At 34.3% G+C, this 26,542-nt stretch overlaps 2 protein-coding genes across 2 annotated transcripts; both read left to right on the top strand.

Moving 5' to 3' along the window:
- The first annotated feature begins 6,856 nt into the window (after nt 1-6,856).
- LOC145054114 (protein LATERAL BRANCHING OXIDOREDUCTASE 1-like) lies at nt 6,857-8,845 on the top strand. The gene is made up of 3 exons (XM_079002249.1): nt 6,857-7,429; nt 7,944-8,274; nt 8,373-8,845. The coding sequence occupies exons 1-3, from the start codon at nt 6,966-6,968 to the stop codon at nt 8,643-8,645; spliced, it is 1,068 nt and encodes a 355-aa protein (XP_078858375.1). The 5' UTR covers nt 6,857-6,965; the 3' UTR covers nt 8,646-8,845.
- A 1,052-nt stretch (nt 8,846-9,897) lies between these two features.
- Nucleotides 9,898-11,333, top strand: LOC145054113 (protein LATERAL BRANCHING OXIDOREDUCTASE 1-like). The gene is made up of 3 exons (XM_079002248.1): nt 9,898-10,477; nt 10,542-10,872; nt 10,954-11,333. Exons 1-3 carry the CDS (start codon nt 10,011-10,013, stop codon nt 11,254-11,256), a joined length of 1,101 nt encoding a protein of 366 aa, XP_078858374.1. The 5' UTR covers nt 9,898-10,010; the 3' UTR covers nt 11,257-11,333.
- Nucleotides 11,334-26,542: the final 15,209 nt, after the last annotated feature.

Genomic DNA, 26,542 nt, shown 5'->3' with positions numbered 1-26,542 from the left:
CGGTTGATGCTTCAACTCTTTCAAAATATCACATTTTAATAAATACCCTACCCTGTTATTATGAATGTAAGTTACAGGTCATATATTTGTGAATATCTATATTCACCTCTACAATCCTACAACATTATAGTTATAGTACGTCTAGAATTTTTTTATAGCAATGACGTAATCTAAAGTACATATATTTTGTACCCGATCTCTTAATTCTTGACGAGATTCAAACACTTGAATATTATTAATAAATACAAATCTATTCGATACTAACCTCACTGTAACAATGTACTAATGAGTTTATAATGTATCCGTTTTTGAATGGCAATGTGTCGTCGCCAAAATAATTACTTTCATTTAAGCTTTTATTTTCATCCCTTTCGGTTGTATCCAACTGTCCATTAGGTGAATATCATCGTTCTAAACAAAACATATAGAAAAAGGTTATATTTAATAAAACAAAAACAATGAATGTTTCACCCATCCGTTCTTTCCAACTTACATTTTTTTTTTTTAACATCAAATCTATTCTACTCATAAACATCTATTTATCACAAAAATACCTTATGTTTTTAATGACATTTACTTTCATAATAAAAATGAAAGTCTTTCGGTATAAGAAATGGAAAGTCTCAATTTTCTATATACATTAACACAAAAGCTCTTTCTAGTGGAAGAGGCTGGGCAAGCACATCAAAGGCTGAGTTTTTAAATAATATATACAAACCCAATATAAGTTATAGAGTAAATTACGAGAATGGTCCCTGTGGTTTAGTGTAAATTACACGCTTGGTCCCTAACTTATTTTTCTAACTCGGACTGTCCTCAACTTTTAATTATGTAACCCGCCTAGTCCCTATTCTCACATTCCGTCAATTGTTTCCGTTAGACACCCCACGTGCCTTGCACGTTGGGGGTATAAAAGTCTTTTCACATTTCCAACGATCTTCAAATACTAATTTTTCATCAGGATCGAACCTAATTTAGAGTTTCTTTCAGTCCTCCATCGTTTGAAGCGGTTACACCTAAGGATGTTCAAATCAAGGATGGTTCAATGCGATTGTGGGCGTGTTGCTGTAATTCGGACTTCAACTACTAACAATAATCCAGGAAGACCCTTTTACGCATGTCCAATTAAGGTATGTTGTAGTTGAGAATTTTGTAATCGTAACCCTAGATGGGGATATCACTGTATGCGATTATAGGTATTGTAACCGTGGCTTTTGAAATTGACAGGAACCACGTAAAGGATTTATTGCTTGGGTAGATGATGATGAAAAGGATCATGGTGACAGATTGACAATCTCCTGGCTTGTGAGGTTGAACAAGAAGCTGAAAAATGAAAATCTTTTCTTGAAAATATGTTTATTTATTAGTTGGGTATTGTTCTTGGTGATACTTGTTTACAAGTTGTAAGGTGGGGATGAGTTGTTAGTGTAATGGTAAAGTCTTCTGTAATGGTTAGGTTGTAGCAATGTATGTGATGGTATCATTATCTGTAATGGTTAGGTTGTAGCAGTGAATGTGAAGGTATCCTTTTCTGTAATGGTTAAGTTGTGTATGTATTGTAATGCAGATGGTTAAGATTTTTAAGATCAATGAAAATGGTGTTTATGTATTGGTTAGGTTGTCTATGTATTGTAATGCAAATGTACTGTAATGGTTGTAGCAGTGTTGTATTGATTATGTTTTAAAGTGATGTATAAGCAGCATATTGACCATTAATTAGTACCAAACTATAACAGGGCAATGAGGGTGACATCATAAGAAGAATATAACAAACTAATTTAGTACCAAACTATTATGGAAAATATAAATGTAAAAATCAATATAAACCAAATTATTATCTACCCAATGGTGTATCATAAGAAGAAAACATTCCATTAATTAGTACCAAACTATTACAGGGCAATGAGGGTGACAAACTAGTTCATCCAAAAGTGCCAACATATTGGCTAAAACAAGTATCAAAATACTGCCCCTATTACAAACTATTCATAAATAATGTACCAAAATATTAGCCCTATTACAAGCAGTAACATAACACAATCCATTCATATTTAAAGTAACAAAAGACTAGCCCTATTACAAACCATCAAGTGGTTGCCTTCCCTTTCCCTTTTCCTTTGACTTGTGATTGTCCACCACCCCCACCAACAATTGGTCTTTGCCCTTTGCAGGTTCTTGCATTGTGACCAACATTGTTACACTTCGTACATGTTACTGATCTATGGGCCCTCGATGTTGTGTTTCCTCTAACAAAGTCCTCCTTTTCCACAATTGATATTGTTCTCTTCTTCTTTGGTCTTCCTATGGGAACACGATGTTTTGGAGGCAACAGAGTTGTTGGTATAGCTGACTTCTCCCACATGGACGTTCCATTGATTGGACTAACCTTAAAAGAATACATCTCTTTCCAGGTTGATAACCAGTAACATGGATGCACAAATGATTCTGGGATTCCCACATCTTTGTCATTCCTCCCCATGTCCCAAATAGCAGCCACACCATGTTTGCACGGAATTCCTGTTAATTCCCACCTTTTGCACGTGCAACTTTGTTGACCTACATCCACAATACACTGATCTTGCCATGGTCCAGCAACTTGATATTTTCCAGCACCACAAAATGTTGCAACATACTGTTCTGCCTTACTCTTTATCTTATCCAATATTGTTGTAGCTGTAGGAGTCAAAGGACCTACAACTTTCTGAATTTCCTTGTCAACTTTGACTATCTTCTTCATAATGTACTCTCTGATGAACTCAATGCAGTTAATAATTGGTGCATCACGACCATCTTCTATCTTGCTGTTGAATGCTTCACACAGGTTATTAGTTAGAGCATCACAATTTGCTCTCCCTGAACATAAACAACTTCTATGTCAGTATTCAATTTACCTTCTTTTAAAATTATTAAGTAGAGATCGAAAGTCATTATACCAGTAAAGTGGGAGCGAGCCCAACTTTGAGGAGGTATTTGTTTCAGCCACTCATAAGCATCATTGTTAAGCTTCTTTAGTTTTTCCATTGCTTGATGAAAGTGTTGTACATTAGAGGTCGTGGCACATTCCCAAAGAAGATCCTTGAACACCTTTCCCCTCCAGTTCTTTTTCATGTTGTCGTGTATGTGACGAAGACAATAGCGATGCTCTGCACATGGAAATAGTGTTGCAATCGCAGGCAACAAACCCTAGCAACAATAACATGTTTGTATGTTAGTATAACTGCATCAATAGTATAAAACTATAAAACCTAGTTTGGATAGGTTCCAATACCTTTTGTCTGTCACTCATAAACGTGAAATTGGAATTTGTTCCCAAACCTAAGTCATCACCCAAATTACTTAAAAACCAAGTCCAAGAATTCAATGTTTCTGATTCAACCACAACATAGGCTAAAGGATATATCCCATTATTACCATCCAATGACTTTGATAAGAAACATAAATTACCAGAAAACATTGGTCAATTAACACTACTTAAAATAAAGAACATACAATACAAGAAGAAATAAGAAGATCTTACCACAGCAGACAAAACTTGGCCTGGATATGGACCTTTCACGAAGGCTCCATCAAGTCCAAGAAAGTCCCTTCTTCCCGCTGCAAAACCTCGCTTCAAAGCTCCAATGCAAACATAGATACGCCTGAATGTTCTTGTCTCAACAGTTGGATTCGCTTCACTTTCAACATCAATTTTAACCGTAGTATCTGGGTTACGTGCTTGTACCTCTAAAACATAGTCCCTTAACAACCTGTATTGGCTGGCATAATCTCCTTGAACATGCTTTAAAGCTTGCTGCTTTGCCCTAAAAGTTTTCATATGCGAAATGTCCATCTGGTACTCACGTTGGAGTTGCTCTCGTAAAGCCCTAATAGGAATCTTTGGGTTTGTCTCAATAACTTGTACTATATGCTCTGAAAGGAACTTATAGTCACATGCTTTGACTTTCCTTGTTTGTAGACATCGATGCTCCTTCGTGTATGTCTTAACCATCCAATCTATGTCACGCTTCCACTTACTACAATATATAACCCATGGGCATTTCTCTTCTTCATTAGTAGCAAGATTTGGTATAGTGCCCTTACACACAAACCTAACCCTATTCTTATCATTTTTCTCTAATTGTATTTCCCTTCTTGTCCTTATGGAATGTAGTTTCACTTGTGTCTTAAAGTCCTTAGATGAACTGAAAGTTTGAAAAATGTAGAAGGGCTCACTAACCAAAGCTGCATCATTTTCATAAGCCCTCTGTATGGCCCTAATAGTTTTCCTTCGCTTACCATCATTTGCCTCATCTGATGAAGACCCAGACAACAAAACCTCTGTGTTGATCACTTCTAAGTCACCTTGTTGTGTATCTTCAGGTACATTACTTTCAGAAGAACCTCCAACCCATTCTACATCCTTGTCAATGTTCATATGGAAATCTTTCATATCCACATCAACATCATGTATAAGATTGTCCTCATCAATAAAAAAATCACTATCTTCACTCTCACTATCATCATCAAACTCATCATTTCCATTGCCATTGTTGTGTCCACTACCATCATAATCATCCTCATTCTCTACATTCATTTCAAATTCAATATGGTCGACCAAAGATGGTTCTTTGTCCAAATGACTATCATTCTCAACTTCTGTTAGGTCTGGAACACTCTCATGCTCAATTGGAGAGTCATTCCACTCCAAAAACAGCTGTTTGGAGCAAGCTGGTGGCTCTTTAATTTCAACAATTTTAACCTTACTAGGGTTGGGGGACATAGAATAAGTATGTAAATTTGTTTTCCCATGCTCAATATATACATCTATTAGCTTATGGTTAGCAACATACGTACCCAGATGATGAACATCCTGATCTGAACCCAAAGCAAATAACCCAAAATCCAAATCGCCAAATGGTCTCAGGAAATGATAATAGAGTAGTGTTTCGTCTGAATCAATATGCCCAAGTTCCTCCATAATCTCGTCAATGTCGTGAATGGAAAAGGTGTCAATGTCTAGTAAATCAACATAATTTTGCTTGCCTTTGATGTACTTTCTTCCAGGGAACTTTGTAAACTGTCCACCATGGTGTAATCGGACAGAGAATATCGTCGGATGTCCGGCTGTATATTCACGGAAAGATTGGTTAGTCACATTTTTCTTTTTAAGTTACTAACTGATTGAGGGAGTAAACACTTACCATATCTACGAGCAACGTCAATCTCGTCCATGGTAGCACGTATCCTCCAAGGCGCCATCGTCGTTTTCAAATGTAGGGTTCTTTCGATCAAGGGTTTTCAAGGGTTTTCAAAGGGTTTTCAAAGGTTTTGTCTGTGAAGCTTGTGTCCGATCACGTTGATCAACAATACGTCCTTTTTTTTCTTGGCGCTATAACATTGGATATGTGAAAAGACTTTTATACCCCCAACGTGCAAGGCACGTGGGGTGTCTAACGGAAACAATTGACCGAATGTGAGAATAGGGACTAGGCGGGTTACATAATTAAAAGTTGAGGACAGTCCGAGTTAGAAAAATAAGTTAGGGACCAAGCGTGTAATTTACACTAAACCACAGGGACCATTCGCGTAATTTACTCTAAGTTATATCATATCGAACCCAATCTTTCGGTATATAAAAGATTGAGACTTTCATCTTCTGTGTTAATGTCAAATGAACACAAGCAGTTTATTGATTGACACATAAAATAAGACGGTTCGATATGATATAACATATATTGGGTTTGTATATATTATTTAAAATATAAACTTATATCTAAAAAGTAAAAGGGTTGATTTGAAAATTTATATAAGTGTAAGGGCATTAGTATACGTATGATTTGAAAATTCATCATAGAGGCTTAAAAAGCAAAATAAAAGTTATATATACTTTTTGTTAAAGATATAATCAAAATTTTTTAAAATGAAAAATTAATCTAACTATAAAGATATTTAGCACCAGTTTGACAAAAACAAGTTAGTTTATGCAATAACTTATTTTAATTTAACGTTTAGTAAAATCATAAAAGTAGTTAATCGTATTTTTATAAAAAAACTTATAAACGAACTTATTGATAAACTAGTTTTAGATAGTTTATTGGTAAGATAGCTTTTGAATTGGCTTCTCAAAGATGGTCTTAATGTAAATTAGTAGCATCAACTCTATGATGCGTGAAGATAACCTAGAAGAGTTTCACGATGGGAATTTACTTTAGTTTTTTGCAAATGGTTAAATTATAATTTATCAAATTCATTCATTACTTTTACACGATTGAATCGTGTACATATATAGGAGCACCTTTTATCTATATGCCTACATGGTATTATGCAAATCATTAAAAAGAAGTACGTATTATGTAAATCAATAAAACAAACTTTAATATATTGATTGAGACATTTATTTAAATCAATTAAATTTGTAAGAGTTTACTGTGAAGATTTTAACAGTTTTTTTTTTTTCATTTCTTAAGAAAATTTAAAAAACCCTTGATACATGTTTAAGTAACTGAAATGTTGTTGATAACAAGTCATGTTGACATTTTACGTAAACTAACCTAAGATAATTGACAATAAACAAAAGTTAATACTAGTATATGTAATATATATTAAATGGCCACCAAAGCTTATAAATTCTGCCTTAATTTTCTTAAAGAAGTGCAATATTTCAGTTTATCAAATATCTTTATTTTTGTTTGTTTAATACTTAATAGTAGCTAGCTATTAATCTAGTATCAAACTAAACGGCAAACTTTACTATCATTCCTTATCATTTATCAATGCAACGTTTGCAATTTTGTCACGTTTCTTTTGCAAGCAATCCGTTGATCGGCACATAAAATAAGAAAAACTGTAGAAATTAAGTTGAAAACGATCTCCATGCATCATGCACAAAAACCCATCCAAATTCATAGTCGCCAATTCAAATGCGCATTTGCACCACCATGTTTTAAATCCATAACTTTCGGATCTCAATCCATCAATCAACAGCCATGGGAGAAGTAGATCCAACCTTCATTCAACAACCAGAACACAGACCTAAACTTGAAGTAATCGAAGCTCAAGGAATTCCACAAATTGACCTCTCACCATTGCTAACCTCGTCTCCTGCGGACGTTCATGCAGATCTTGTGGCTCAGGTCCGTGACGCGTGTGAAAATTGGGGATTCTTCCAAGTCTTCAACCACGGAATCCCGGTGGAGAGCCGTGGAAAGCTGATATCGGTGGCGAAGAGGTTCTTCGATCAGCCGATGGAGGAGAAGAGGAAGGTGAGGAGAGACGAAGCGCATCCGTTAGGTTACTACGACACTGAACATACCAAAAATGTGAGGGACTGGAAGGAGGTTTTTGATGTGACGGTGGACGTTCCGACGTTGATGTGGGCATCTCATGAGCCCGACGATGAACAGATGACAGAGTATCTTAACCAATGGCCTCACCATCCTCCGGAATTAAGGTATATTTATCTTTTTTTTTTTTTAAAACAGATTATATATAAAATTATCAATTTCTCTCTCATGTTTTAGCTTGAATAATTCATATTTTTTTAGCAAAATGTTGTAGACATAGTAAACTTTATTTATATGTTTTTAACTTTTTATGATTACAAATTTTGTTTACCGATAAATTCGAACCAAAATAATAAGATCACTACTTGTAAAACTTATGTATTACATGAGTTAATTTAAAAAAAATTAATTACTAAGGTCAAAATAATAAAATGTATTGTTAAAAGATATGTAATTAGTAATATAAATATTAAAAAATAGTAAAATGTATCCCTGATAGACCCAATCACATCCGTATTATTATGTGAGAGGTAAATCAAAGAACACTGTCAATTAAGACTCCGCGTCTATGTTTGTTAATGAAGGCATTAGGTGTATAACGATGTGTTATAACATATAAACATACAAACATATATGTTATTCATTATTGGTATCGACTCATTTTTAATTGTTTAAAAATAGGGAGGCATGTGAAGAATACGTTAAAGATGTTCAAAAACTGTCATACAAATTGTTGGAACTTATTGCACTTAGCTTGAACCTTCCTGCAAACCGATTTGAAGCCTTTTTCTCCAAGGGCCAAACTAGTTTCATTCGACTTAACCACTATCCACCTTGCCCTGCTCCCGACCTAGCCCTTGGGGTTGGTCGACACAAGGATGCCATTGCTTTGACTATATTGACTCAAGATGACGTAGGGGGTTTAGAAGTTAAGCGAAAAACCGATGGAGAGTGGATCTTTGTCAAGCCTACACCTAATACCTTCATTATCAATGTTGGGGACATGATTCAGGTAATCAATATAATCATCTATTATGTATGGGTATGTTCTTCTTAAATGGACCATAAGTACTTTGAGTTAAAAAATTTATATTATTTTTTGTTGTATAGGTATGGAGTAACGACAAGTATGAAAGTGTAGAGCATAGGGTAATGGTGAATTCGACCAGAGAAAGGTTTTCGATCCCATTTTTCTTGTGCCCTTCATACTACACTGTGGTGGAGCCGTTGGTAGAGTTGATTGATGAACAAAACCCTGCCAAGTATGATAGTTACAATTGGGGCAAATTCTTTGCAATACGAAAACGTAGTAATTTTAAGAAACTTGATGTTGAAAACATACAGATTTATCATTTCAAAAAATCATATGAGCTAAAAGGGTGATGATAATGTTTCTTGGCTTGAGAATATTGTTATATAAATAAAAGATGTATTGTCTATTTTCATGTAAAGATATGAACCTTTAAGGACCCAAAAATTTGGTAGATTTGGTGGTGCCCTCTCATGGATAAAATTATTTGTTTGTAATATCTTTTGTTTATTGTTTGGAGAAATGGATTCCATTTGTTAGTTATTTGCAAAAAGGTGTTAGATGTTTTCCATATGACATTTGAGACAATTTCGTTTTTATCCTTATTAACTTTCATAATTACGTTTATATCATTGTAAAACTTCAAATTATATATATATATATATATATATATATATATATATATATATATATATATATATATATATATATATATATAACCTATAAACTCACATATACACCTAAATACTTAATTAAATCTATTTAAAACTTTAAAACATAATCTTTAAGTTATATTACAACTAAAAACCTAAAATACCAATCCACAATCCTTGATCCTTCCTATAATAGATCAAAATACCAATCCACAGTCCTTCCTATAGATCTTATTATTCACGATATGATTGTTAATGACTTGATTCTTTGTCGTTTCACATTCTGTATAATCAATTAGCAAACCTAGTGGTTGAATTTTCTTAATTGATTGTAACCGCAAAACTGATGGTTGCAAACTTGGTGATTACATATTCAATTAGCAAAACCGAAGTAAAACCTGACGATTGCAAATTCGATTAACAAAACTTGATAATTGTATATTCTTAATCGATTAGCAAAAACATTATCAAGTCGTGATTAACCATATATTGAATAAGGATATCAATTATGTGAAGGATTGTAAAAGAGTATTTTAGTAACTAATATAGTTTATGAGTTTTATATGGATATACGTACATATTATTTAAAAAATTTAAGAATATGAAAATAATTATGAAAAACTTATTTTTACTCACACTCACGAAAAATAACATGAAAAACAATTTACTTTTAAATAACACGTTTGAAACAAAAAATACAGATAACAGCCATAACACATGGTTTCTACCAAATCAAATGGAACATTTCAATAATTTACTTTTTAAAATATAACAAGTCATTTGTTCTTATGTTTGCTCCCTTTGTTTCCTTTCTCTTCCAATTTTTTATAACTTAATTTATTACCAAAAACAAAACGTAAGAATGAACATATCCATAGATAAATTAATCAAAACTTACATCATTAAATCATCACCATGTATCATACACAAAAAAGGGTCCAAATACATAGCACCAGCTCACTTGCCGCATAGCAAAATTCAGATAGGCTTCTTCACTCCACCAGTCACCACCACCTTTTAAACTCATCACTTTTCCGATCTTGAATTCATCAATCTTCATCAGCAATGGGAGAAGTTGATCCATCTTTCATCCAAGAACCTGAACACAGACCTAAACTTGCAGTAATCAAAGCCGAAGGAATCCCACAAATTGACCTCTCGCCTTTCGTAAATTCGTCTCCGTCCGCCGTCGCGATAGAAGATCTGATATCTCAGGTCCGTGACGCATGCAAAAACTGGGGATTCTTTGAAGTAATCAACCACGGGGTTCCCGTCGACGTCCGTGAAAAGCTAAAGTCGGCAGCCAAGAAGTTTTTCGATCAGCCATTAGAGGAGAAGAAGAAGGTGAAGAGAGGCGAAGGGAACCCATTTGGTTATTACGATACCGAACACACAAAAAATGTGAGGGACTGGAAAGAAGTTTTCGATTTCACGGTGGAGGTTCCGACATTGATGCCGGCGTCATATGAATCCGACGATGAACAGACGGCGGAGTACTCTAATCAATGGGCTGACCATCCTCCAGAATTAAGGTACTTAATTTTTGATTTAATAACTAATTAACCATGATCCTAATCCAGTTTTCGGAAAACTCAGGGAGGCATCGGAAGAATATGTAAAAGAAGTTGAGGAATTGTCGTACAAACTGTTGGAATTGATATCCATGAGCTTAAACCTTCCTGCAAACCGGTTTGAGCCCTTCTTCTCCAAGGATCAAACCAGTTTTGTTCGGCTGAACCACTACCCGCCGTGCCCAGCTCCTGACCTCGCCCTTGGTGTTGGTCGACACAAGGACGCCGGCGCTTTGACGATCTTGGCTCAAGACGACGTCGGAGGTTTAGAAGTTAAGAGAAAAACCGATGGAGAGTGGATCTTTGTTAAGCCAACACCAAATTCCTTCATCATCAACGTCGGGGACATTATTCAGGTATCATTAACAACATGTCTCCGATCTCTATATATCGATCTCAATTCTTCTTATTTAAGATTTGTTGTTGTTGTTGTATAGGTATGGAGCAATGATAGGTATGAGAGTGTAGAGCATAGGGTGAAGGTGAACTCCGGTAGAGAAAGATTTTCGATCCCATTTTTCTTGAATCCTGCACATTACACGGTGGTGGAGCCGCTTGCTGAGCTGACGGATGAAAGAAACCCTGCAAAGTATAAGAGTTATAACTGGGGCAAGTTCTTTGTCACCAGAAAACGTAGTGATTTTAAGAAACTGGATGTTGAAAATATACAGATTTATCATTTTAAGAAACCCGGATTAGAGGATAATATCGTTTCTCTTATTGAGAATGTTGTTGTATAAGTAAAAAGATACCATGTGACGTTTTCATGTATACGAAAAAGTTATGGAACAAGAATAAAATATCTTTAATTTTTTTATTGGATCGATGAATATATGTTATTTAGTATAACTTTTTTAGTTAGGTACTTTTTAAGGTTTAAAGCTTTCTAATTAATCATTAAAAAGTTTTGAACCCGATGAATCTAATTTTAAGGAATGGCAAGGGACCAATTTAATTAGAACATAAATCTTGAAAGAAAATATCTGATTTTTAAAAGAAAAGCAAACTTTTATTAATTACTTGTAATTAATATTAATGGACAGATCAGAAGGTGAATGAATGAAACAAGAAATGCCATTATGTACAAATTAAAACTATATCCATACGTCTCTCACAGATCGAGTAACGAAAAAATGGCATGAAATTGATATGCATGGAAGAAGAGGGTGGAGAGTAGCTAATTATGCTAGGGAAGAAGGCCAATGTAGATGTTGGGATAAGGGTTAGAATAACTAATTGCAGGTTGTGATGGGTTTGTATGATGCATAACATAGTCCACTGCTTCAACGACAGCCATCAGAAACTCATAAGCCAGCTTCACCAACTGTATACACATTTCAATTTTCTTAATCATCATCATCATCATCTTCTATTTCTACATCATCATCATCTTCAACATATCTTTCTATATCATCAGCAGAAGCAGCATCATGATCACCATCCTGATCTTCTTTCTACATCATCATCATCTTAATATCAGTACTTGAGTCCTCAATCTCTCCCTAGCTAGTCCCTATAAATATCTCTCTCTAGATGTATGTGAATGTACACAAGCAAGCTTCGTGTATTATTTAGTATTTATAGTATATGGCACTCGTCGAAGTAACTGCAATTTTCTTTAATATGGCTTTTCGAACCTTGAATGGACATCATAAGTATATATGTATAACGCACACAACACACATATCAATAGATAAAGATGTGACATATATATAATATTATATAGAACATGGTGGAAACGGCCAAGAATATCTCATTATTCCTCCATATTCATGATCAGATAACTCTAAAATAAATAATACTTGTAAATATCAAATTAAATTAATTAGTTTGTTTATGTTACACTTGTCCCGAATAAATAATAATGTTTTCTTAATTAGGAACTTTAATTGGATGTTGAATTAATTAATTTGTCTCTTAGCAAATTTATTACAATATATTAATGAGGTTGATTGTTAAATGTTAATCTTTCTTTATTTTTGTTGTGTTAAAAAGTATTAAAAGTACATCACTCTTATTAGACAAAAATTATAATTATATGTAATTCTCTCTTTATATTCGGTAGGTCTCATCTCATCAAGAATCTTTATCAGTGTCCTATAATATACCTTTATTAAGAAATAAGGCGTGGAATATCATGGAGTCACAAACGTCATTAGGGGAAACTTGTTGGCTTAATAACTAACCGATCTTGAAGCCCTCTATTGCTCTCCATCAGGCATCAGGTCACCTTCGTTTATTGTGACAATGAATATGTTTATTTGTCGTCCATCAAGTAATCCTCTTCAACACCAATTAAGAAAAAAATATTGAAATGGACATCTATTTTGCTCGAAAAAAATTGCTCTTGATCAAGTTCGTGTGCTCAACATTTTGCTTCCTTCTACCGATATGGTGAGTGATGGCATCCTCATCAAAGCCCAAATGTCCACCACTGTTATTCCGAGAATTCGGATTGAATTTGAGTGGTCAACCACCTCTTGTTCAAATTGTGGGATGTATTAGAAGTTTATCCTTATTAGAGAAAAAATATTTTATATGTAACTAGAAAGGTTACCCCCGCTACGCGGGAGCCAAAAACTTTCAATATTGTTTCCGAATCGATAAATATGACAGACGTAGAAAGTGCAATGATGAAAAACCCGGAGTTTGCCCCAGACCGTTTTTTTCATGTTTTTATGAAAAATGTAAAAGTTTTGACTGCAAGGATCAGAAGTTTCAAAACGGTTAAAGAATTAAAGGGGTAGGAATTAATAAATTTTTAGAAAAGGGATCAAAGTTGTCAAACCGTTAAAGTTTTGTGGCCAAACTTTAAATATTAAAAAGTTCCTAAAAAGTGTAGAAATATTGATTGTAATGACCAAAAATGTCAGAATAGGTAAAGAATGAGGAGCAAAGTGCAAGAACCATTTTTAAAAAGTGTAAAAATATTGATTGTAAGGACCAAAAATGTCAAAATAGGTAAAGAATGAGGAGCAAAGTGCAGGGACCATTTCTGCCAAAAAAATGCCCAGTTTACTATTCCTAAGCCTCATGTCTTTAATATATATACTAGAAAAGGATCCCAGGCTTCGCCCGGGTTAGATAAGAATTTGAAAAAGGTTTTATTTACAATCCAAAGCATTTCATTTGAGAAAATAAGGTAGCTATACTTCCATTTTCTTCGGTGTCTGTAAAATGCAAAAAATGGCATTGCACATAAGTGTAGAGTCTCTGGTTGCTGCTTTGGCATCATTCGTTTTTCAAACCGATTTTCTACTCCAAATGAGGCACATAAGTGTAGAGTCTCTTTTTAGACAACATCACCTGCAGTAATATAAAGGTCTTGTGAGAATTACAAAAGGGCAGAACTGTAATAAAAACCTGGATCACGTGTCACACATATATCCCCCTAAAAATAGTCAAAACACCTAATTATACTTTTAGTCCCACTGAAATATCATTTTTTTAGATATGGTCCAAGGAAAAAAAACTGTAAACCCTTTTTCGTTGCTATTTCATTGTCACTTAACGTTTTTCAATTTCCAGTTGATGTTAACAAATTAGATGTTAAATTCAATTTTCAAAAGTGACCATTTTTCCATTATCTTCTCCATTTCTTTCATTTACTTCCTCATTCCAATGTATTGTGCTTATTGTTGGATTACATCTACCTAAACCCCTGAACAAATGCTTTATGTTTTGAAAGCCCTTGTTTCCTGCTAGATACATATCAGAAAGTGAATGAACCAATTGATCTTTTGTATCACTAATCAACAATTGAGTTAAAGTTGAAGAGCTACAAACCTTTTTTTTAAATTTTCCAAAATTCAGTTGGATTTCACTTCTAAATTGGAATGAAAAGGTCAACCTCATACCCATTAAAATCATATAAAAATTACAGAATACCTGTCATTCCTTTTATGATGAAAACCGCATTCTTTCACACATGTGGTATTTTTGTCAAGCAATTGACTCAGGATTGGACCTTTATAGAGAAAGTAAGATTTCAAATACTAATGAAAAATCAAAACCCAATTTCTAAAGACTAAAAAAAAATCAATAATAAAACATGATACATCACCTAACGTACTTTATATACGGGTTGAAGAGTCATTTCTGGATAAACTTCATCAGGTTCGTATCATGCTGCAACCTTGAGTAAAACAGTATAAAAAAAAAAGGAAGAATTCCATAGTAGATAGAATACATGTAATTTTTTTAAAAAAAGATATTGTGAAAGAAGCTTACATGCTCGTTGTGGGCTTGTGGAAAATAGACGACGACGTTTCCAATTCAAGGTAAAGGAACTAAAGGGCCAGCACACACATGGCATAAGAATCTTGACTTTTAACAAATTCATGATTGTTTGTGCTAACGTCTTGGATTATGTATCAAAATGAATTTGAAAACCCATAAGATGAATTTCATGAATCCCATTGTTAAATTGAAATCGAATGAAAACAAAGCATCAGTCATGGATAGAACGCATACCTGAATTTGTGTTCAGCATAACTCAACTTCAATAAAATCCCAAGTCAAAGGAATTGTCAATCCTACTTTAAACTCCATATCAGTTCAAATTAATTATTAATTAATAAAAATATATAAATAGAATCCACCACACATAATTGTAATAAAATGAATAAAATAATTACCTTTGAAGTGGATACCTTGGAAAAAGTGATTTTGCAAAGTTCACACCTCGTGGGAAATAATATTAATAACGATTAAAAAAAACCCTAAATTTGCTATAAAGGCAAGACACTTATAAGGCAAAAAAATTATAAATTTATAATAAAATATGAATCTAAATGATATCTAAATATAGTAATATTCAACATAAACAATCTAAAAGTATATGTTTTACGGAAGAGAGTAGGTGGACCTCATAACCATTTTGTTTAAATCCACCTCGAACAAACGCACTGCAAGTTTTACCTCTTCTGGCTATAGTGCTTTAGGTGAATAAGATCAGCACAAAAAGTTTTAAATTTGAACAGTGAAAAGTACATAATTAATATGAAAATACCTTGTAAATACCAAAGCTCAAATACATTTTTTCGTTCCCACTTGACAATAGATGGTGTTGAATATATTCCTAAGTATAAGCATTTGCTCCTCAATGGGCACATTCAATATTGTAATCTGATTGCGATTCCAGACAGCACTACCTCCTTGCACCACCACCCATTTCCGTTTCATACGCCAAGAAATCGAGAAATCAGAATCTAAACCCATAATCGGACCAATTTGTGTGTCTTATGATATGTGATTTTATGTTAATTCTTCTCGAGGCTAAAAATAATGCTAGACATGAAAGTATAAGATTGTCAGTTGGTTTTACCTGGGATTGGTGCAGTAAAATTGGTAAAGGGCAATTTGGTCTTTTGTGGTTTAAAAAAGGATATTGCTATTTCGATCAAGTTAACATCTGGTAGTAGGAAGGTTTCTGTTGGAATAAGGAGATCCAAAAGAGAAGAAAGAAAAGGTTTTTTAAACGACTCGAGACTTTTAGCTGTCCATAGAAAACGGATAAGACGGAGCAGGAGGGCACCAATGTTGAGAAGAAATGGTGCATATGTTGATGATGAGGTGAGAAAGTTATGATTACATGTACAATTGCAATCAGGTGATGCAAAATAGGAAAAATTATGTCAAAAATAAAAAGTTAAATAATTGTTTCTTAGCATAACATATGAAGAAAATGATATCGGTAATCAGAAAATAATTACTAACCAGAAGAAAAGCACCAATTTTACTGCTAAAGATGAAAAGCAGGCTTCCAAAATCTTTCAAGACTATTGATCCAGCAATGAAGTGTTTCACAACTGTAGTCTATCATAATCAGACTACCATATAAAATATCACAATAAGTCTTTCTTTGTATAATCTGCTCAAACTTATTTAAAGGAAATGATTTTGAGATACCTGGGTGACAGGCTAATCGGATTCCAGCTCGGTCATGAATGCACCCACAAGGACTGAAGTTGAAATGTTGATATGTTAAAATATGAAACATATTGTTTTCTTAGTATTCTAACAAACAACATTTAATATTGAAGTGTAAGAACATACATGTATCTCCTCAAAGATATCCACCCAGGTGATATTCTTCTCCCACAACCTACACAACAAAATAAAGTAAGAAAGTCAGTCCAAATTTGTAACTTAGGAACAAAAATATAATGAAGACGTAACCAAAAAAGGAATTGGTTTTCTTAATTGAAGTCATTGTTGCAATAAAGGTCCATGAAACAATCAGAAAGCTTCAACACCTAGGGACCCTGCTGTTGACAACATTACGGTTTTTGTAGATGGGAATATTAAATAAACCTTGATATTAAAATTGTGAATTTGTACCCATATGCATCAACAATCACTTGCATACAATTTTGCCAGAACATGGCGTACTACCTCTATTCCGATGGGAGAAACCAAGACTTCCACCTGTCTCTCAGCAGAAACAAACAAAGCAAAGAAGTGAAACAACAAACCCTAAAAAACCCAAATACAATAATTAAAAAAAAAACACATAAGCAAAGCTGATGGGAGAAACCAAGACTTCACATCGCGACACACTGAATAACCCAAAAAAATGAGAGAACTTAAAGTCGAATTTTCAAATTTCAAGAAAACCCAGATGGAATTGAACATTAACCTGATAATTTGAAGTAGGACCCAACGTTTCCTCATGTGCACAAAAATTTCGGAGGAGTCGGAGGAGAAGAACCGACCCAAAATCGGTGGTGATTCACCAGTGATGCTCTGCAACTCAGGTGCCATAAACCATCGTCAGTTCCTGTGGTGGTAGAAGTAATGTGATAGTGTTTTTTAGATAATAGCATATTGTTTTTGGTGCCTAAAATTTATAGAATTAAATCAGATGTGGATGCAATTTAAAAGAAATCATCTTCTTCTATTAGTGTATTAGCTGCAGCATCGAAGAACATAATTATGAAATTAACTTATTTCCACCAGAATTGAGCGGAAGAAGGAGGCGGTACCAGAATTGAGCGGAAGAAGGAAGCGGTATGAGGCGGTGGGTTTGTGTGGCTAGTAGAGTATACCGAGGAATAGAGAAATGATGGAGGCGGTAGGAGTAATAGAAGGATGGAGGCGGTGGGAGTAATAGAAGCGTTGAGTATGTAAAGCGGTGACCATGGTTGAGTTACCGATGACAATACCCTGGTAAGGATCAAATTGCAACGTCAACAAAGAATTGGACCAATTTGTATATATAGAAAATATGTGGACTAAAGATGGCAAATCCCACCAATTTTACTATAGCTAAGGCGCAACATTTTTAATATATAGTATAATTAATTATCTCTTTTATATATATACTAGTTTATAACCCGTTGGAACCACGGTTACAAAATTAATCAAAATTTTATAGTAAAAACTCAAAATTATTAATAAGTTATCTTATATAAATTATTAATTAAGAGATTTTTTTTAGTTATATAAATTTTAATCATTAATTTAAATAAATATGTGAAACTATATCACTTTATAATTTGTATTAAATTTATTTTTATTTTTATTCTAATGTTATTAATTTAATGTAATTAGAGTGAGAAATTTAAAATTTGAAATTGATAATTAATAGGTTGACAAGTGGCATGCATTAATTAATAGACATAATAGGGTGACACATGACAAAATTAGAATAAAATATTCATTAACTAGTTTATAACCCGTGGGAACCACGGTTAGAAAATTAATTAAACTTTCTCAGTAAAAACTCAAAATTATTAATTAATAATTTTAAATAACTTATTAATTAAAAGATATTTTTTTAGTTATATATATATATATATATATATATATATATATATATATATATATATATATAATCGTTGATTCAAATAAATACGTAAAATATATCATCTTATAATTTGTATAAATTTTATTTTATTTTTATTCTAATATTATTAATTTAATGTAATTAAAATGTGATTTAAATTTTGAATTTTGAAATTTGAAATGGAGAATTAATAGATTGATAAATGTCATGATATTAATTACAAGTGCCAATAGATTGACAAGTGTCATAATATTTATTACAATGCCTAACATGGTGACACATGGCAAAAGATTTACTATTTTATTAATATAGGGATTAGGAGGCCTAATAGAATGACACATGTCAAAAGGAGACTAAAACTATTATTTTATTAGAATAAAGATATACATATATATACTTGGGCACTTGTTGAACCCCTGACCTCTCATATTATACTTGGAGGATCTCAATTTCCGATAGATCGGCATTCTTTATCTTTATTTTATATATACCTCTATATTAAAATATAAGGGATTCATGTTAGATAAAAAATTAACATAAAAATTAAGTATTTTTATTGAATTATATGTTACCTTAAAGATTATCTAAAACTCGAGGATGTGACGCTGATTAGAATATAATTTAACTTGTGTGACTTGTTGTCTACAAAATAATAGTGTCGTGTGTGACAGCTACAAAAATGTGGGCAACTTTCTTTTTGAGTTGGAGATATTAATGAATATGTCACTAGCCTTAATTACAGGAGTGCCACCTATTTGGTGTTTAATATTTTCTGCTAGAAAGAATAGTGTTTAAAAGTCAATAAACGTTATTTAATTTTCTTGTGTTAGAAGTTAGAACGCATCCACAGCTTGAAAATCGATATTTAATATTTTTCACGTTTTAAATGGTAAATATATTAATATTTTTCATTTCTTAATTGTAATAATGTATATTTTTAAGAGAAAATTACAAATATAGCCAAAACCGATAATTATCTTGTAGAAAATAGCCAAAAAAACTCAATTACAAATATAGCCTGCAAAATCACAGATGGACTGCGATTTGACAAAGCCATCTGCGAACGTACAAATCGCTAAAGCACATCCATGCTTTTGCAACTTGTACGTTCGCAGATGGACTAGTCCATCTGCTATTCCACATTCCATCTACGATTTCACATTTTTCGCAACTATAAAAACGTAAAATTTTTTGTTTGTTTCATTTTTCACACTTTTCGTTAAAGAACTTTCTCTCTGGAAGCATTATAGATGATTTGACAAAACAAATATTAATTCATTTGATTAAAAGATGTTAAACAAAATTTTCAAAGAAATTACAACAAAAGTGATAATTTTTTGCAAGAATTTATATGGAATATGGTTGTTTCATAGTCAAATCTTATCAATTTCATAGTAAAAAATAATTTAAAAAAAATGAAATCGCAGATGAACTGAGAGGAAATCGCAGATGAACTTAGTTCATCTGCGATTTTAGTCACTTGTACCCCCTATTTATACCATAAAAAATAAAAAATAAAAATAAAAACTCATCTGCAAACGTACAAGTCGTTAAAGCACGGATGTGCTTTAGCGATTTGTACGTTTGCAGATGGCTTGGTGAAATCGCAGATGGGCTTAATCCAACTGCGATTTTGATGGCTATTTTTGTAATTTGGATTTTTTTTGGTTATTTTTACAAAGTAATTAACAATTTTGGTTATATTTATAATTTTCTCTATTTTTAATTGTTCGTTATCTTAAAGTTAAACATGTTAGGTTTGAATTCTAGGAGCTTCTTGTTTAATTTTGGGAAAATGACTTGTTAAGGTAACTAACTATTTCAATTGTCCATATATAGGTAATGTTCTTTTTTTTTGTACACATTAAGGTAACTAACTTGTTTTGTTTGTTCACATTTAGGTAATATGACCGGCTATCACCTGTTTGTGCTTATGTGGCATCCACCTGACATATGACTTGAATACGTTGCACCTACGTGGCATGGTGCATATATGGGAAAATGACTTATTAAGGTAACTAACTATTTCAGTTGTCCATATATAGGTAATGTTCTTTTTTTTGTACACATTAAGGTAACTAACTTGTTCTGTTTGTTCACATTTAGGTAATATGACCGGCTATCAACTGTTTTTGCTTATGTGGCATCCATCTGGCATATGATTTGAATACGTTGCACCTACGTGGCATCCACCTGGAATATGACTTGTTTTGGTTCTTCTTCCTCATCTTATTCTTCAAAACGACAAGATGAATTTCAAGCTGATCATCCATGTGATTGTGGCTTACCATCTCGTGTGAAGATTTCAAGAACTCCTGACAACCCAGGAAGAAAATTTAGAGTTTGTCAAAACTCGATTGTAAATCAATATTGTTGAATATGTTGGAGGAGTTCTTGAAATCTTCACACGAGATGGTAAACCGCAATCACATGGATGATCAGCTTGAAATTCATCTTATCATTTTGAAGAATAAGATGAGGAAGAAGAAGCCATCGTCGATCGATCTAGGGTTTAGAATTAGGGATGGAATCGTATGACACAGTTATAGTGTAATCGAATGAAGACAATATATGCACCATGCCACGTAAGTACAACGTATTCAAGTCATATGCCAGGTGGATGCCACATAAGCAAAAACAGTTGATAGTCGGTCATATTACTTAAATGTGAACAAACAGAACAAGTTAGTTACCTTAATGTGTACAAAAAAAAAGAACATTACCTATATATGGACAACTGAAATAGTTAGTTACCTTAATAAGTCATTTTCCCATATATGCACCATGCCAAGTAGGTGCAACGTATTCAAGTCATATGCCAGGTGGATGCCACATAAGCAAAAACAGGTGATAGCCGGTTATATTACCTAAATATGAACAAACAAAACAAGTTAGTTACCTTAATGTGTACAAAAAAAGAACATTACCTATATATGGACAATTGAAATAGTTAGTTACCTTAATAAGTCATTTTCCCTTTAATTTTCAACTTAGTTGTGGCTCAAAGCGAGGTTGTATCCTACAATTAGTTTTACTGTTTTGAATGATAGTATTTTATAAACAATTACTAACAGATCTAAATTTGGCCCCAAGCGGCCGTCGTGGGGTTATGGGTCTTCGCCCAGCTAGCTTGCCCTTTTGGGTCGGATCTGTATAATACTTTTATTTTTACTGATAATAATATTAATATATAACCAGACTGACTATAGGTATGTGTGGGGTGCCCGACCGTATAGATTTTATTTTTGTTTGTCATAATGTATTAGCTACGAAAAAATGACAAATTAGTGTCGGGTTGGTGCTAATTTTTGTTTTGGTTAATTTTATGATAATCATGAATTTATCAATTATTTTTTTTATATAGATAAAAAGATTTATATTTACATGCACATTTTTAATTTTCGTACATGACCTTCCAAATCAACGGATCAACCTTATATATAACCTAAAACTCGTAAAATACACATAAGTGCTTCCTTATACATTATTGTTAGCGGTAAAAAAAAAATTGAAATACATTACTATTAAGGATAAAAAAATATAAATGTTTCGTTATTACGAATACATACTATTATATGTAAGAAACAAAGCATACTTTATTAGTTGCATGTTTCATGTTGTTATTAACAAGTTGTTATTATGACTTTATGAGTAATAATGTAAAGACAAAATTTCATAATTGGTACGTGATTTGTAAAATATTACACTTTGAGTATTTTTATGAAAAACATTATGTCATTTCTTCTCATGGTTTTGAAAATTATATTGATAGTCCTTTGCGTTAACTTTAAGAGAAAATTACACGGTTGGTCCTTATGGTTTGGTGTTACTTACACGCTTCGTCTCTGGAAAAAATGTTTAACTCGGATCATCCTTATAACTTTAATTTGTTACCCGCCTAGTCTCTTACTTAACTTTCCGTTTGATTTGGGGTTAAGAGCCCCTCATGTGAGTGGCACGCTAGGGGTATTTTTGTCCTTTCATAATTCAACGGACTTAAAACTACTTCTCATTCCTTCTTTTCTCAATCGGTGCTTCCACTTCTCCTCTTCTACTCCATTTCTCTTACTTCGTGAAGATTGAAGATCCACAAAATTGATTATGGTGAAATGCAACTGTAGAGTTGTAGGGATTATACGAACTTCAAGGACAAAGAGAAACTCTAGTAGGCCATTTTATGCGTGCCTTTTATAGGTATTGAGTTATCAATTTTTTGGTAATTTCTATTTTAAACCTAGTTTGTGCTAATCGAGTCTATTGAAAACTTCAGGGACCAAGAAGTGGATTTATTTAGTGGGTAGATGAAGAAAATCATAAGCATGAGGTTGAAAGCCAAAATCTTGAGCTTGAAATCCATAATGAAGAACTTCAAATCCAAAATTGTGACCTTGAAATCCAGAATGAGGAACTTGAAATCTAAAATCGGAACTTGAAAATGTTGTTAATTGTCAGATGGATTTTGTTTTTTGGGATAATTGTTTACAAGTTATAGTATTAGGTATATCAGTAGTGGTTTTTTGTTGAAGATCATCTAATGCAAGGGTAATATTAGCATGTTTGTATTGTGGCATTTTAATGAAAGTGTATATTTTGGTATAATTAATAGGTGCACTTTGTTGTCTTACAATGGATTATTAACATCTTGTATTGCTGGAATTGGGAGAGAAAGGGTATCTTTTGGTACATTAATAGTTGCACTGCAAATGGTATCTTTTGGTACTTTTCATTCAACATATGACCAAAAACATGACAAATGAAATGAACAAAAACAAATGTCAAAGTACCAATAATTCATCCATTAGATAACATTAAAACAAAAGCATTACATAAGAGTTTAACCAAAAACAAATGTCTAAGTACCAACTGCAATTGTTTTTTGGTGATACTAAACACAATACAGTTTAACCAAAATACAAACATCACATGACATAAGAGTTTAACCAAAATAAAAGCATCACATGATATATGTAGCACCCGGTTCCTGGTACGTAAATGTTATTTGAGTATTCCTTTCTTTTAGCCTTGGACTCGGCGAGTCATAGGTCCGACTCGCCGAGTGGATGCGGGACCCGGGACACGTTTAAGTTGGTGACTCGGCGAGTCCATATCCCGGACTCGGCGAGTCACAGCTGTTGGATGAAACCCTAAGTTTCAGGGGTTTGCACCCTATTTAAAGGACTTATCAGCCCCAAGCCGGCCCCCATTGACCCTTAAAGCCCTGTATCTCTCGTTCTAAGCTATTCTTTGAGAGTTTGAGGTTAGTGTGTGTGTTTTTGAAGGCTTTGAAAGAGGAAGGAAGTAGATCCAAAAGAAGGGAAGCCATCCAAGCATTATTTGTGTTCTTCCAGCAGTTCCTTTGAGGTATAACCCGTTTTCCCCTTGATTATATGCTTAAAACTTCATTTGGGTCCCTCTTGGTCAAATCCCCAAGCTTGTATGTGCATTGTATGTTGTAATAAGGCGTTTGGCCATTGGATCTAGGCAAGATTGAGCTCCAGGGGCTCAAATCTGTTAGCTTTTTGGCCCCATGTTGCTTGTTAGTCCTAGATCTACCCTTTTGAGACATTTTGAGCCCTAAAATCCATATTGGTGAATATCCACACGTAAAGTTGGAAACTTTACGTGTGATTCGTGTCCTAGAGGTCCAGATCTATGAATGGCATGGACTGGAATCGAGCAAATCCGTGTATTCAGTAGGTGCATGGCAACGACTCGGCGAGTCGTTCGTATGACTCGGCGAGTCTATTCGCGAGTCTCCGAGTTTGTCCCCTTTTCGTAGTGTCGAGTGACCAGTGAGTCACGGGGTGTGGCTCAGTGAGTCGGAAGTTTAACTCATCTATGGAGGTACTCGGCGAGTCAATGCCCTAACTCGGCGAGTTCAAGGCAATCTCCTTAGATCAAGATCAGACTCGACGAGTTGTTCATACAACTCGGCGGGTCGTTGCATGAGTGTTCTTCGGATGAAGATGGACTCGACGAGTTGTTCATACAACTCGGCGAGTCTTCGCATAAGTGTTCATCGGATGAAGATGAACTCGGCGAGTTGTTCATACAACTCGGCGAGTAGGAGGAAGGACTTAAATATTGGTTAAGAAGGTGAACCCGTCGAGTCGTCGCCTAACTCGACGAGTAGGACCAGGATTCAGGGCAGTCGTTTGCGTAGGGACTCGGCGAGTTGGAAAGCCAACTCGGCGAGTCGAGGTCAACTGAAAGTTGACTCTGACTTTGACTTAGGGCAAGGTCAGGGGTAAAATGGTCATTTTACCCAAAGGTTAGTGAGCAGTGTTTGATTGAGTATATTGTGGGAATTGCAGCCGGAGGGTTTCCGGAGCAGCAACAGCAGTAGTAGGTGATCAATTCCCACACAGACCAGCAGCTATTTCGAGGTGAGTTTCCTTTCCAGTAGGAACGGGTCCAAGGCACCAAGGCCGACCCGTGTAGACGAGATGCTAGTACTAGAGTGTGGGCCGAGCCCGTATCTCTGGGTTTAGTCAAGTATGATATATGTGTTAATATGATAGAATTGCTTATACTTGTTGTCTGCGTGATACTTGTATGTTATGGGTTAGCGGTTGAGTGTGGGCAGGGCCCGTATCTCTCCGAGGTTGGAGTGTGGGCTAGGCCCGTATCTCCCAGATAGCGAAGTGTGAGCAGGGCCCGTATCTTCACAAGTGTGGGCGAGGCCCATATCTCCCGGCTAGCGAAGTGTGGGCAGGGCCCGTATCTTCCCGAGTGTGGGCAAGGCCCGTAACTCCTAGCTGAACAATGGTTATTATAGGTTGCATGGTATGTGGTGTTATGGGGGAACTCACTAAGCTTTGTGCTTACAGTTTTCAGTTTTGGTTTCAGGTACCTCCTCAGCTAGGGGAAAGGAGCCGGCGCGGTAGCGACACGTCACACACACACTCTCCGGTTTCTACATTTACGAGCTTCACTGGGATTTGTACTCTGATATTTTGATCGAATGTATGAATTGGCTTTTAGACATGGTTCACTTGTGTGATAACTTGATCAGACAATGTTTTAGCTTTTAATATTTTCTTAAAGTAATGTTTTTAAAACGAAATGTCAAAGTACCAATAATTCATCCATTAGATAACATTAAAACAAAAGCATTACATAAGAGTTTAACCAAAAACAAATGTCTAAGTACCAACTGCAATTGTTTTTTGGGGATACTAAACACAATACAGTTTAACCAAAATACAAACATCACATGACATAAGAGTTTAACCAAAATAAAAGCATCACATGACATAAGAGTTTACAATTGAGCCTTCTCTTTTCCTTTCTTCTCCTCTTTTCCTTTCTTCTTCTCTTTTCATTTCTCATTCTCTTTTCCTTTCTCCTTCTTCTCTTTTCCCTTCTTCTTCCCAGATGCACCACCAACAGTTGGTAACTGCCTTTTGAAAGTCCTGGCATTGTGTCCTTTATTGTTACATTTAGTACATGTAACAGTTTTTTGTGCTCTAGAAACTGTATTCCCTTTGATCATATCCTCTTTTTCTGAAGCTGACTTCCATCTTTTCTTTTTTGTTCTCCCTATTGGGACACGGTGTTTTGGAGGCAACAAAGTAGTTGGACAAGGTGACTTCATCCACATTCTCCTACCATTTGTTGGATCCACTTTGAATGAGTACATGTTCCTCCAGGTTGATAGCTAATAACATTCATGAACAAAGGTTTCTGGAATACCAATTGCAACATTATTTCTCCTCATGTCCCAAATTGCAGATACAACATGTTTGCATGACATTCAATTATTTCCCACTTCTTGCATGAACAAGTTCGTTGATCAACATTCACTACACACTAGTCTTTCCAAGGTCCATTCACTTGGTACTTCCTATTTCCACAAACCCATGATATATACTCCTCTGCCTCATCTTTGATCTTTTGCAATATCTTGGTAGCTGTTGGAGTCAAAGGGCCTGTTGCTTTGTCAACATTCACAATCCTCTTCATGATGTACTCTCCAATGAACTCTAAGCAATTGATAATTGGTGCATCACGTCCTTCTAGTATTTTGCTATTAAAACACTCGCATATATTGTTTATCACAACATCAAAATGTGATCTCCCTATTAATTAATAGAATACATGTAAAAATGGTTAGCAAAAATTAGAGTATATAACAATAGTTATCAAACATTAGAATATATGACATGGTTAAACCTGTAAAGTGAAACGTGCCCAATGTTGAGGTGGTATTTGTTTAATCCACTCATAGCATTCTT

This window comes from Lactuca serriola, chromosome 5, assembly GCF_051521515.1.
Source record: "Lactuca serriola cultivar US96UC23 chromosome 5, Lser_US96UC23_V15, whole genome shotgun sequence".
NCBI lineage: Eukaryota > Viridiplantae > Streptophyta > Magnoliopsida > Asterales > Asteraceae > Lactuca > Lactuca serriola.
This window is presented reverse-complemented; position numbering and strand designations above follow the sequence as displayed.

Bases quoted from the DNA above. Each gene is read 5' to 3' on its own strand.
- LOC145054114 (XM_079002249.1), top strand. From the start codon at position 6,966: ATGGGAGAAGTAGATCCAACCTTCATTCAACAACCAGAACACAGACCT. The intron at 7,430-7,943 runs GTATATTTATCT...GTTTAAAAATAG, and splicing joins CACCATCCTCCGGAATTAAG to GGAGGCATGTGAAGAATACG. The intron at 8,275-8,372 runs GTAATCAATATA...TTTGTTGTATAG, and splicing joins ATGTTGGGGACATGATTCAG to GTATGGAGTAACGACAAGTA.
- LOC145054113 (XM_079002248.1), top strand. From the start codon at position 10,011: ATGGGAGAAGTTGATCCATCTTTCATCCAAGAACCTGAACACAGACCT. The intron at 10,478-10,541 runs GTACTTAATTTT...CGGAAAACTCAG, and splicing joins GACCATCCTCCAGAATTAAG to GGAGGCATCGGAAGAATATG. The intron at 10,873-10,953 runs GTATCATTAACA...GTTGTTGTATAG, and splicing joins ACGTCGGGGACATTATTCAG to GTATGGAGCAATGATAGGTA.